Below are 14,914 nucleotides of genomic sequence, written 5' to 3' on the forward strand. Positions count from 1 at the left end.
TTATCAAGAGTAGTGTCAAGTTGGACTAGATTCGATCTAAGATTTCAAATATAATTAGATAATTATATAGAAAATCATATATATATATTAGTAAATTGATGAAAATCATATGATTTTGATTCTCTTCCACGTTTGGTTTGAAAAGAACAAAATGAAACTCTACAATGGGTCATTGAATAGAGCCTGATCTGGTTTAGAAACGAAGTTTCTGTGCTTGAATTAGTCCAACATATTAGGTAGGTGAGAATGGGAAGGTGGTATTTCATTGTAGATTTGACATTGCATCTACTATATAGGATGGGATATTCAAAAAAGGTATTAAGTTTATGAGAGATGAAGTCAATTTGGAGCAAATTAAACAAAGGATTAACTTAACCTAATCCCAAAATTATGTGAAGGAAGGAGATAGGCCAATCTATTATGAGTTTATCACAACAGAAGGTGTCTGGTGATGACAAGAAACTGCCAGTAAAGAGCATGAGTCTAAATTCAAAGCTCCTTTTAATAGCTCTGACCAGTTCAACATATTTTCAAATTCATGTTGGCATTTCATGTCAAGAACGTGCCTAGAATAAAAAGGGCCAAAGCATTATTCGTTCAAAGCATGAAACAATAATTTCACAATTCAACCAGTACCACACTTTTTTTTCTGGCTCCAAAATTCAGTGGGTCCTCATGTTCTGGTCTGGATTAGGCACACTCATGTGAACATACCCCAAGTCCTTCACCTGACATGTTTCTGAACATTCCTCACATCACAATAATATCATACTTATCACCTATTTAGTAATCACTGCATGGCTTCACTTCATTCACCCCTATATATATACATCTCTACATTTTCTTCTGATACTACCAATTCCAACCACAGAAACATTTTATCAGTTCATACATATATCTTTACCCTTCTTCTTCTGCATCATGAAGACTGGTAACAGATTTGTGGGGATAGCCAATGCCAAGCACAAACTTCAGAGAACTCTTTCACAGAGAATCAAAATGGCTTCTTCTGTCGCTGATGTTCCAAAAGGGCACTTGGCAGTGTACGTTGGAGAGAATCATAAGAGGTTTGTGATTCCAATATCTTACCTGAGCCACCCTTTGTTCAGAGACTTGTTGGATTGGGCTGAAGAAGAATTCGGATTCAATCACCCGATGGGTGGTCTCACTATTCCATGCACTGAACATTACTTCGTTACTCTAACTTCTTCTCTTAGTTAATTACTTGTTCAGAAACCAGCAATGGTTGGTTTCATCAATTTCACCAATTCGACATTGGCTATTTTCATTTTCCTAGTTCGTAGACAGATAGGAGCAATAATATCTGGCCTCGTCCATTCATTTTGTTCTGGAGATTCTCCTTAATCCAATTGCATCGCAAATGATGCCTTCAAATTTTGTACATATATCTCTCTCTCAATTGAGTTCAAGCAAATTTATGCTTCCAAATGTTGCTATGAAATCTCCAACTGATAACAAATGCCTTTGAATATACCGGTTTATTTTATAGTAAAGTCTTTAACTTTTCGTTGGAAACTTAGACTCACACTTGGATTTTCGTATCCCACTCACACTTAGATTTGATTTTCAGTTACTTTTTATAATATAATTTCCTTCATTCTTCACTACAATTATATCAGCACTGTAATAACATCTATATAAACTGTTAACTGGAGTGGAGAACAGCAACATGAGTATATATAGTTAACAAAGAAAATTGCTTTAAAATGACAATTATTTTATAGAAATCTTTTTGGCATTAATATGTGCCATAGATAGTAGAGAATATTGCTTTTTCCTTATAAAACTTATAAAGGTTATGTTCTGTGTAAAAGAATTATTAAAGTGAAAACATGAACAAAAGATAACTCCTGATACCCTTTAACCCCTAACTTCATATCTAACATAAATGTCATCACTAGCCATTTGGCTTATTTACTAGAAGATAATGCTAAAACTATGGACAGATTAAAACCGATTGAAATATTTGCTTAAATTTAAAAGAAAAATATTATTAAGTGAGCGTTTTTAAAACTAGGAACATATTGAAAATGAATTAAGTACTACATTCAAACTTTAAATTTTATACAGAATAAAATCAAATTTTATTAAAATTGATTATGATTTAAAATTGAGTTCAAAAATTTACAATAAATAAATAAATTAGTATATTTAAAGTTATTAAAAAAAACCTTGGGCTTTGCGGTGGTCCACTAACAAGTAAATTTATTCGTTTTATAATAATTATTTCCAGATCCTACTTACAATGAGTTTCCTGTTTTTAAGAAAAAATAGTTTTAACTATTTTAAAAGAATAAAAAATTTAACTTTAGCTTTTATAAGAGTCAAAATTCAACTTGAACTGTTTTTTCCCACTTATTATTGATTTATCTCTTTTTCTAAGTAATCTCAAATTAGATTTTCCTTATTGATTTTCTCTTATTGTAATTTTTCTCTATCTATTTTTTTTATATGATCTTTCCATTCACTTTGATATTCTTCATCATATTGGATTTCTTCCTCTATCACTCTCATCTTTTTTTAGAATTGCATATTCTACAGTAATAACTTGGATGAAAGTTGAAATGTGGTTATTTATTTATTTTCTTCTATTGGACATCAATTTTATTTAAAAAATATTCATCTTTTTTTATTTTGATCTTTCTTTTATATCATCATTGTAATCAACTTCTCTTTCGTAAAACCTAAACAAAAATTATCTTTCACATGAGTTTTGAATACTTCTTGATTGTTTGCTTTAATCACACAAAGTTTGTTTTTAAAGGATAACTTATAACATTTATTTCATAATTAAGCAACACTCAATGAATTTTGATTAATGAGAAAGATATAAGACCAAAATAATTAATTTGACACTTAAATGATGCAATTATTCATGTACCTTCTTAACAAGTTGTCCCTTATTTCCAATTTTTACTATAGAAATAGTTTATTTGTTGAATTCTTTAAAAGGTTATCGATCATGAGTCATGTGGTTTGTATAACTAAGGTCTATAAACTAGCCTTTTACAGATTTATTGGTTGTAACACAAATTTGCAAGAAGTAATTTCCGGCTTATTCTTCCTGTACAATCTTGACAACTTTTTGGTATGTTGAAATTCACATATATTTTTCACATGTCTCAATTGACCACATTTTAGCATTTTACATTTGGTCTCTACTAATATTTGTTATATATGTGTGGATTTATTTTTTTGCAATAGAGACAAGATTAAAAATACGCGTGTATTGTTGGTTTAGTTGTATTTGTTGCTTTTGTGGTTCTTGACTTTGAAAACACTTTTGCTTATATAAAGTAAAATATATTCAACTCCAGTATATCTTCATATCACTCTAGCAATGTTACCAAAATTTTTTCAACGATTCTAAAATTTTCCCAATAATTTCATCTTGTTAGCAATGGTTAACATTTTTGTTTGAGTGTTCCTTAATTTTCTTAGACTCTTTCATCCATTGACGCTCAAACTCTTTTATCAAATTATTACTTTCATTCCTTAAATCGTCTAGTTTCTTTCATATTCCTTTTTCAAATAATTCCAAATTTTTAGGTGATTTTAGGGTATGATTATGGTGAGGATCATATGTGAAACACCAAAAAACAAATATAAGATTCGCTTTTACATTTTTTTTTCTTTTATATTTTTATTTGTGTCATGATGGGATTCTGAGGCAATGGATTAATGATGTAGTCATCTTCAATAATTTCCAATAATTCAAGCTATTCTAGATAAGTTTGCATTCTTACACCCATAAATCATAACTTACTTTCGTCGTCAAAAAGTGGAATAGTGAGAGTTGTGAGAAATTTTTCTCCTTTTATTTTATAGGTCTTAAAAGAAATACGACTCTAATACAACTATTTGAAATTTTGAAGATATAAAAGATCTGTTAAATGAAAAAATTGTCGTTTATTTTATTCATGTACTTTATATATAAAATAAAAGAATATAAAATATTAATTATATCTTACTTTTTCAAATCTAAATAATAAATTAATACATTTTTATTTTTGTACAAAAATTATCTCAAAAAAACAAAAATAATTTTTAAAAATAATTTAAATAAAAAATATGAGGCAAATATTTGAAACACTTTGGACAGTTTTTAACCTATAAAAATTTAAAATTGAAACTAAAACTGTGTTACATATATATAGAAAGGAAAAAGGGTAGGAAAGGTCTTGCGAAGTTTGATTTGTTTATTGTGTGTCCCTGGGTTTGGAAAATGCATTGCATTTGCCATTGCATGTGTGCATGATGGTGTTTTGTTGGTACATATATGCATCATTGTGTTTATGGTATGCAATGTTTTGCTAAGTATCTATCTAATTTAACAATGTAGCATACATAGTAAGTAGATATAGGAAGTTGGAGTGTTAGGGTGCAAGTTCCGTAAAGTCGGCAACTAGGACATTCCATCACAACCAAGAACAATTTAGGGATTTTTCTCATCATAAACTCTAATCAATCACATGCCACTTTTTTAAAGATAATCTCGAAAATCTTACTATAGTGACAAATATAATTTTAACTAAATTATGTATATACTTAATTGAGTTTTTAGTTTTTTTATAAATTTTAAAACTTTTAATTAGATTCTTATTAAAAAAAATTGTGTACTCAAAATTTGTATACTTTTTAATTATTGTTTAATTTTTTGTTAATCAAGTAATTTGATTAACATCTAGTCTTATCATCTTGTTTATTTATCTATATGTGTTGAGAAAAGTAAAGTTTTATTGTTAATATGAAACAATATTATGTAATAAAAATGACTTGTTTTAATTAGTCGTAATATTTACATTTATTAGCAATGAAGAGAGATAAGCAAGACTAGATAAACAACACTCATATCACTTGATTAGTGAAAATATAAATATAAAGGCTTAAAATTTATTTAAGTCTTACACAACTATATATATATATATATATATATATATATATATATATATAATTGAAATAATAAAAAATAATTAAAATATTTACACATTGTAAATATTCTTGAGTAAATTCATATAAAATTTAATGAAATTGCTTTAATGTAAACCCCATTTTTTTTCAGCTTATATGTGTTTGGGCCTAGCCTTTTCGTAGGTCCAAGGTCAGACCATGAAGGGAACCCCCAATACCATGTCCAACCCCTCTCACTCTCACTTTGTCTCTTTTTCCAGAAACCATTCTCTCTTCCCTCTCTCTACTGAAGTAGGAGCTCTGTTAGGGCACAGGAAACCTTCCTTTTTCGAGCTAGTCAAAATTCATTCTACCTCCAAGTAAGTCGAACTTTGAAGTTCCTTGGTCCTTTCTTTATGTTTTTACCGTTTGGGTAGTTGGTTTGGTTAGGGTTTAACCTCCTACCTCTGTTTTGTCCTGGTTTTCATGTTTCAGCTCACTGCTCTAGCTCTTGGAGTTGTGGTGCTCTTTAGTTGCAGACTTGTTGTGTTTGCTAGCGTCTAAAAAGGTAAGGGAAGCTAGGTTTTTTTTTTTGCGTTTATGAAATATGTGGTTCGTTTCGTTTCTGTTTTATGTTTAAATGATTGGAAAACGTTAGTTTTGGTATATTTCTGAGTTAGGGGTTCAAATATTCATGAAACTGTGATGTTTGACGTCTTTTTTCGTATTCTGATGCGTCGCACAGTCGCTGGGCGAGTTCCTTGGCTCGCTGGGCTAGTTCCTTGGCTCGCTGGGCGACTGTGTATTTTTCTGATATGCGCAGTTTTAGAAAAATTGACTTTCCCAACTCATTAACTGTTTGATTGAGCTCAAATTTTGACATGTGGTTCATAACATGCTATTTTATGTTTTGACCGGTTGGATCGTCGATTAGATGTCTGTAGCTTGAGAAATGTGTCACACATTACTGTAGTGATTTTGGTTTTGTGATAATAAATTTTCTTAGAAATTTTGGTGTAAGAATTATGGTTGTGTGTTGTACTTGATTGTATGAGATTAAATGAAGTCTTGTTATGTTGAGTATGAAATGGAAAACATGACTTGTTTGGTTGGTGGTGGATTGGCTTGAGACTTGAGATGGCATGTGAAAATTGTTGGTAAAAGAGTTTCAAGGGAAACTATTGGTGATGGTAGTTAGTGTATACCTTGATATAGGAGATGTCTAGATAAAGGAGGGTATCCTGAACTCTAATAATTGTTCACGCTCACATAGAGCAGAATGGTTAATGTGGTGAGAGTGGCAGGAGGTCCTAGTCTTGGGACATATTGGGTCCAAGACAATAGAGGATTAACCCTGTGTGGTTGGGTGATAACCCCTTGCGTCTAGACTCTGCAGAGTTTAGAAACCAACACAGGTGCATACTTCCTTTAGAATCCTATATCAAGAGTATGATCCGGATATCGAGTCGTAGTAACTTACATTTGATTGTTCTCACATGATCTGAGTGTTTTCTATTTAATTGTTAATAACTTGTTTTGCCTTGTACATGCTCTATAATTTGTTAAAGATATTTTACATTAGTTTACCCTTTTATCTTCGTGTTGTGCTTGTCTTGTTTTCTCTTTTGCGATGATCACCTTGTTGGTGGGAGTAGATGGGAAAAACGTTGAAGGTAGACCTGATGGTAACAGTGGTGCGGTGTAGTGGGCCCTGTCACCTTTGGCTCTTGGGAGCAGTTTTATGGCCTTAGTGCCTTTTGTTATTCCTTGCTCTATAAGTTTTGCTTTTTGTATAACTGTTGAACCCCTGTGAATTATGTTTTGTTATTATTCCTATAATTATGCGATGCTTTATTTAGTAGTTTATACTATTTAAATGGGATGTCACATTTAAACTTCCAAATATTTTTTAAAATATAAAACTATACATGTTTATAGTCTCTAAATTTGAATGTGTCCCAAATTTTGATATATTTTGTTTTTAAAATTTTTAAAATAATTCTTTTAATTCAAGAATTTTTTTTTCTTATGTGTTAAACAATATTTTGAATTAATATTTGAAAGAAAATATGAAACCGTGTCATCATAAAACATCATTTGAGACATAAAAAAATTAACATAATTAAATTAAAAAATTATATATATATATATATATATTTATTTATTTATTTAAGTTCGGTCTATCAAAATTTAGAATTTAGAGACTATAAATATATTTAAGAGTTCTCGATCTAAGTATTCTTTACATTTTTACTACTTAACTATTCAAACTCACACGATTAGATTTTTAACACTTACGGTCTATAATGAATGTAAGGTTTTGGGATTGTGCATGATTTGGAATTAGTGTTGAAAGATGGGCGTCAATTTTTAGTACAAAGTTTAGAAATTACGTTCGAAAAGAGAACTCTGTGTGAGTGGAAAATCAGAAATACAAAAAAGTGTTTGTGGTCCAATATGTTTGGGTTTGGGTTTCATCATGTGATTCCATCTTACATTAAGTAAATAGGTGAGAAGTAAAATAAATAAAAATAAAAAACATGAAAGTGGACTAATTACAGAGTTTTGAATGGATACAAGATGACAGAATCATTAATGGCACATACATATGATTGTTTCAACCGTCCAAAAGAAGGGAAAGAAATTATGGAACAGACAAAATGACCGTCCTAGGTGTTTATGCCGTTAAAATTAAGAAGGAGCAGTGAATTGAAACATTGTTAGGACTTTAGCATAGGAAAATATGTCCCATTTATGTTGGACAAAGACAACAACTCTATAACGTTTGCACAATCAATTGTCTTTCATAATATTAACATTATTTCGCCAAATCAGACACTCAAGTATTTCAATTGTCTGTTCAATGAAATTATCTTCATCATTAATTGATCTATTGCTTATAGGTAAATATCAATATTGGGCTTAATTTCATGCCTAGTGGGTGGGTTGAATATGGATTTTGGCCCAACCTAACCCACCTTACCCGAATTAAACTTCTTTCACGGGATGTGTTACACTCAAGCCATTCCAACAGAAAAAGTTTGCAATCACACAACAAGTGTAATGAGTTAGAATCACTTTTTTTTTTAATTTAAATTTTTATTACTGATTTTTCAAACTATTTATTAAAAGATAATAAAACCACAAATTTATTTATTATAATAAAAGAGTGTTGGGAATAGTCCAAGTGTGAGTTAAAGACTCACATTGGATAGAAAAGACAAAGTTAAACACGGTATAAAGATAAAAACCCATAACACCATTTTCTTAAGATTTTGAAGTTAAAGTGATATCAATAATCATTGTTTAAGGGGAGATTGTTGGGAATAGTCCATGTAAATCAAAGTTTCACATTTGATAGAAAAAACAAAATTAAACACTATGTAAAAACAAAGATCCATAAATATATTTTTTATCCTCAGATTGTGCTTTCAATTTTAGGTTTTTTTTCTTCATGCTTATGATTATACCTGTACCTCTATATTAACAAACAAAAATTAAAATATCATGTTCTGAAAGCTTATTCTGGAAATATTAGCACCTCTATGATTTGGTAAAAAGCTTATTCCAAAAGGTTTTGAAAAATTTGTTCAAAAAATCATGTTCTGAAGTCTCAAATAAGTTAAAAAATTTGTTTCGGCAAAGACGTTACAAAATACACCTTATTTGTTCTGGAAATCACGTTTTGGAAATTCTAGAAACATGTCGCAGTCCAAATAAGCAATCTGAAAATAATCGTTATGAAAGATAAAATGGTCATTTTAAAAAGTATGAGGATGCAGTTAGAAATTATGGGGTGTAGGAAGCAAAAACCTGAATTCAACGAAAGCTTTACCCAACCCATTTTGAAGAAATGGGCCAAAGAAAAATAAAAACCCAGCACAGTGAATAGGGGGGTATTAGAAAGCTAACAAACAAACACCGCTATTTTGGGGCATGAAGAAACACAGAGATTGAAGGGACCTACATGTGTGTGGAAAGGTTATGGATTAATAAATTATAGTGTTTATCCCACACAGTTATGGCCATACAACAAAGATTCATATCTTTTGTGAATAGTGATTATAAATCTAATGTTGTATTGACACAAAGGTATCAAAGTACAACTTGCATTTCATAGTTAAGAACCCTAGTAGCAATGCCGGTGGCCAAATCTTTTTTTCAGTGTCATTTTTTATTTTGATGATTGTTGTTCCATGCAACAAATCTTTACATGATTGCCACTCACGTACGGACTCTCACAAGAGTCCACCAAGATTCTCATAATTAAATATTCATTTTTGCAAGAATATGATTTTCATGTCTTTCAAAAAAATTAAATATTTATTTATGTAAGAATATCATTTTCATGTCTTTCAAACTATGATACATCGATACTTCAATTTAAGTTATGTATCCGTGCTCAATACATACTCTTATATGATAAGTTATGATACTTTACAATGAACTTTCTAATCTATAAAGCAATAGTTTTTATGATGATAATTTATAATTATTTTATGTGAATAACTTTAATACATATGATTTTAAGTTGGATTTATACCATAATAATCATATATTCATCATATTTTTAAGAATTATTGTACATTTTTAATATATGTATATATAATATATATTATATTATATTTCTTTTTAAAATTAACGTATTAAATATGTGTCTTAATACACGTATCATATTCATGTATCATAATTCGAAAGTAATTGAATGTTTCTATAACCCAATATAATGGACTTATTTTTTTAAACATACTATTGTTGTTTCATTTTTGAAAAATTGTTTTTCCTTCGAAATTATGTTATATGATTGATAATTATTTCCATTCAATTAATTGGCCAGGTGTTAAAATGTATTTGAAGTTTTAATTAAAATTAATTCGAAGCCCTGTTCTTTTCACAACCTAAATAAATACAAGAATTGTGATTTGAAACCAATTTTGATATGACAATTTTGAGTTGAAATTACATTGTATTTTGGATTTGACGTTTGGAACCAAACTTGTTAAAGAAAATGTCTTTTTAGTGATACGTTTGGATCTATATGTTTGTGGTGTCATTTTTTGTGTGTTTTAAATGGTATGTGATGCCATAATACATAGGCTAATAGGTTTATGTTTTTTCTTATAAATAGGCTAACAACATATCTAAGGAGTGGGGTATGCAAATCAACCATGTAATCACTACTCGACAATAAAAACTAACTAACCCAAATCTATCCTTTCATTTTTACAATTCTTTGCTGTTTTTTTTAAGTAATTATTTTAATATATATTTTTTAAATATACCGAATTTAATTTATTAAAAAAAGTTAAAACATCAAAATGATAGTACATCGATATATATTTTGGAGATGAGTTTGATACCAAATGTTATAAGATAAATTTGTTAGATTTAGTATGTTTTTTTTTTTATGTGTAAAAGAGTTAAGTATGGGACATATTTGATCGTTAATATATTTATTTATCGTAAAAAAATTTAAATTTGTCTTGAACTTTGAAAAACATTCATTTATGGATATGATTAACCAAATGCTTTAAGGATATTGTTAATCAATCTCTTAATAACATTGGTTAACAATAATTAATAAATATTAAATTTTATAATAAATTTTTATCTTAATTATTTTAATGTAACTTTTCTTTATTTAGAGGACAAAAAATGTTCATAAATATTATATAATCGTCATTTATAATTTATTTGACGCATAATAAAAAGATTTAAAATATAATAAAATAATTTTAATATAGTTATATCTTTAAAATTATTAAATAATAAAATTTAATGTCTCTCCTCTATTAATATTGTTTGTTGAAATTTTATAATTAACTTTCGTTTCATTCCTCAGTTTAACTTTCTATTTTACTTTTAATTATGTAATAAAATCATAACATTTTGGATTTAATAAAAAGAAAAACGTATTTTCACAAACACATCATTGCTGGTGAGATTATCGTCATCGCTTCTAATAGTAAAATAAATTAAAAGAAAACGTTGAATAATGATAATTTGTGATAAATATTATATTATTAAATATAAAATAAAATTATTTAATACTTTTTATATTATTTAATATGATGTTACATTAGTCATTTTCATTATAAGAATGATTGTATAGAGTTCTAAATTTAATTTGTCATTTTCATTATAAAAATAATTGTATAGAGTTCTAAATTTAATTTAAATTTTATTGTACTATATTCCTTTAAACCAAAACAGTATTATAATATTCATATTTTTATGTAATTTTAATAAATATGCTATAATTACGTTAAAATCATTTTATTATTTACTTATTTCTTAATTTTTTTATGCATTAAATGAATTATTTATCATAGTTGTATAATATTTATGAATATTTTTTTCTTTTAAATAAATTAAAACTGTATTAATAATTATTGACGCGAGAATTTATTTAATATTACAGTTAACTACGAATTAAAATATCCATTAACATTCTCCTCTATTTATTTCATATGAATCTTTTAAAGTTAGAATAGAGTAACAATGTATTAATTGTAAACATTTAATTACGTCTTATAAATGATAATAAATTTTAAATGCTTTATAACTAATATCAATACCTCCGTCTTTCAAAAACAACTTACGTGTATTCATAAATTAAACTTTTATGATTGAAACTTGATATTGCACTCATTTTATTAAACAAATATACTTCTTTGAAGAATTATGAATGTTGAGTAATTAAGAAATGAAAGATATAAAATGCTAATTAAGGTTTTTATGGATATTACTTATCACCCAAATTGTCAAAGATAATAATAACTTTGAATAATAATTTCATAGTTTATTTTTTATAATTTCCTATGGGAAACACATGCTCTTGTAATTATGTACCCATATTTTTGTAATTTAAATAATACCATTTAAAAAAAACTAAGAAAAGCATGTGTTAATTATTGGGAGTGAAAAAAAAATTATAGCTGAGAAGAGTACTTATATATTTTATTAAATAAAAAAATCGTTTGAGAAGAGTACTTATATATTTTATTAAATAAAAAAATCGTTTTTTTCTTATTAAAAAATAAAATTATTTAATTAAGAATTATAATACAATTAGTTTTCTTATTTTGATTTTTTAATATTTCTCTTATTAAAGATAAAATTATTTAATAAAAAATGACTTGAAAAAATTATATCTTTCATACAATGGTATAAATAATATGGTTTAATTAATCGAATGGTACCCACCCTGGTAGAAGTGTGTTAATCTGCTACCCGCTTTTTAAAAAGTGTCAATTGTATCCTAATTTTTTAAAAAGTATTTCAATTAGGTTCCTCTCAAACGGAGATAATTAATGTCATTAATGGTGTGCCACGTGTTTAACACTCTTTTAAAAACGGGTATCAGATTAACACACATCTACTAGAATAGGTATCATCCGACTAATTAAACAAAATATTTTTAATTTAATTTAATCGTATAACGTAATAGGATAATACTGATAAAAAAATACGTATGATTGTACCTTTGCCGCGTTATATGTGTACGTAAAAAGCTGAAAGCATATCTACAAGGGTGGGACCTCATAAATAGGTTTAATGGCTACTCAACAATTAAAACTAACTTCAAAACATCTCATCAGAACAAACAAAATAACCTAAAAAGCCAGAAAAAAAGAAAAGAAAAGAGAAGTGTTAATGCTTTTGCTGTTCTGATGAGATTCTTAAACTTCCATGTTTGCTTATTATCCTTAATATCCGAATCTTGTCGGTTCACTGATAAACTCTCACATCTCTGAGAATGGTGTGTGTGTGTGTTCATATTTTTTCTTTTTCTTTTTCAGTTTACAAATTATGAGAAAAAAAATGTATTTGTGAGTATTTATTGTATTGTAGCTGAGAGTATGGTGTGTCGGTTTATTAAGAAAGAGGTTGTGTTGGTAGGTTATTTTCACTTGATGCTGATAAAATAAGAAGAAAATTCATTGAACATTCTATTGAGGAAAGTGTAGGTGTATGAAAGACAGGAGTAACAGAAGATAAAGTTTTGGTTGGAGAAAAGGTTGAATGATGCTATGAATGTGAATCAAGTTAGAGTTAATGCATGGCCACGTTGTCACCATTCTTCGCCTCCTCGTGTTTCCTCCATAAATATTACAAGAAAAAGAAAGCCAAATTTGGTTCATCTTTTCAAGTTTTTTTAGTGAATGGAGATTTAAAGTAACATATATAGGTCAAGAAAAATTGTTCTATTTCTTATTTTTGTTAGAAAAGTTGCATCAAAATTTATAACTTTTACAAAATTATGTCAAGAATATACTAGAAAACTTGAATATTTATGAATATATATCTTAAAGTGTCGGTAAAAGTATTGCATATTTTTAAGACTCTTTTTATTTTTGAGTTTACTAGTTGTTTAATAGATTATTTTTCTTTGGTTATTAAATGTTTTTGTTTAAAATTATTTTAAAAAATTATATTTTGATTTAAAAATAAATTACTTACTTATGTAGTGTTGTATATTGTAAAATTCATACAAAATATTTTCTTATATAACAAACATAATTTATTGTTTGATTTAGTCTTCAATTATAAAAGAAATTTTACATTTTTGTTAACAATTAAATTTCAAGTCTAATTTAATTTTATAAAAAAAATTTCATATGGTAATCATTGATAGATGATAATTATATATATATATATATATATTAGTCTTATATTTATAAAGTATTTATTTGATATCATTTTTAATCCAAAAATTTAAGACAATAGAATAACAAATTTATTTTTATACAATGTTTAACTTTATTTTTAGTATCCAATGTAAAATTTTAACTCAGACTTGAATTATTTTCAATAATTTTCCCTCAACGATGAGATTTTTTTTACTTTATATGCTATATATTTTTCTTTGATGACTCTTTTTATTATCCTTATGTTGTAAATCACATTATAACCATTTTTTGTTATGGTTATATTGTGAGACACCTCCAATCATCTGTTCTGGTATCATTGTTAAAATTTTTTTTCTTTATATATTTCATGAAATGAATATATATATTGTTATTCCATATGAAAACAAAATAATCCGTAAGTTAACGAATCTTGGTGGAGTGAAGAGAGACAGTGATAGACAGTTATCGTTTTCAGCGTACTGCACTTTGATACAAAAGAATAGTATGTAGTGATGAGAAGAGAATGGTGGAAAGAATTCTCCGATGGAACTTAGCTGGCTCATCAACCAAACCAAATAGTGAGAACACTTTGACGTGCATTTTAGCTTCTACTTCAACAAAACCATGTGACTCTTCCTTCCACATTATTACCAAGTGGGACACTCTCCTTTGCTATGAGTTGGACACGTACCATTTTTCCCTCCATCTTCCTCCTATAAATACACCACCACCCACTCTTCACTTTCTCAACCAACAATGATGGGTATTCGTTTGCCGTTTCTTGTTAATGCAAAACACACGTCGTTGAAGTCCAACAATGTTCCAAAGGGTCACGTTGCAGTTTACGTCGGAGATCTCGAAAAGAAGAGGTTTGTGGTTCCGATATCATATTTGAAGCACCCCTTGTTTCTTGATTTGCTGAACCGAGCAGAAGAAGAGTTTGGGTTCAACCATCCCATGGGAGGCCTCACCATTCCTTGCAAAGAAGAAGCTTTCATCAATCTCACTTCTCAAATGCGTGCCTTCTCAGACAGACACCATTGTTAATTACGTACTACCTACTACTCTTAATTGACTCACTCATTTTGACTATCTTCTATTTCTTTATTTTTGTATCATTCTTACTATTATATATATATTGTGCTCACTGTCTGGATAATCAAAATTGATGGCCATGGCAATTGTAACTACTTCTTCTTCTTCCTCACTTCCATTTGTTTATTGTTATGGGCAATTTTCGCCTTCATAGTTCAGTTGCAAGCTGCTCCTACGGAATAAACAAGTTCAATTAACTATTCGGGTTATTAAATATATGGTTGTGTTTTTCGTTTCTTAATAAATCAACAAGTTTAAATTTGACTGTAAATTTG

The 14,914-nt window shown here is 28.1% G+C and overlaps 2 protein-coding genes and 1 long non-coding RNA gene across 3 annotated transcripts; all 3 read left to right on the plus strand.

The window, feature by feature from the left end:
* Positions 1–547: 547 nt before the first annotated feature.
* LOC114169517 (auxin-induced protein 15A-like) lies at positions 548–1,492 on the plus strand. The gene has a single exon (XM_028054700.1). The coding sequence runs from the start codon at positions 922–924 to the stop codon at positions 1,219–1,221; it is 300 nt and encodes a 99-aa protein (XP_027910501.1). The 5' UTR covers positions 548–921; the 3' UTR covers positions 1,222–1,492.
* Positions 1,493–5,165: 3,673 nt separating this feature from the next.
* On the plus strand, positions 5,166–6,755 carry LOC114169522. The gene is made up of 3 exons (XR_003600946.1): positions 5,166–5,291; positions 5,407–5,479; positions 6,567–6,755. It is a non-coding gene; the product is annotated as an uncharacterized LOC114169522 (long non-coding RNA).
* A 7,523-nt stretch (positions 6,756–14,278) lies between these two features.
* Positions 14,279–14,709, plus strand: LOC114169518 (auxin-induced protein X10A-like). The gene has a single exon (XM_028054701.1). The coding sequence runs from the start codon at positions 14,301–14,303 to the stop codon at positions 14,589–14,591; it is 291 nt and encodes a 96-aa protein (XP_027910502.1). The 5' UTR covers positions 14,279–14,300; the 3' UTR covers positions 14,592–14,709.
* The last annotated feature ends 205 nt before the right edge of the window (positions 14,710–14,914 follow it).

The sequence above is a fragment of the Vigna unguiculata genome, chromosome 11 (assembly GCF_004118075.2).
Source record: "Vigna unguiculata cultivar IT97K-499-35 chromosome 11, ASM411807v1, whole genome shotgun sequence".
Taxonomy (NCBI): Eukaryota; Viridiplantae; Streptophyta; class Magnoliopsida; order Fabales; family Fabaceae; genus Vigna; species Vigna unguiculata.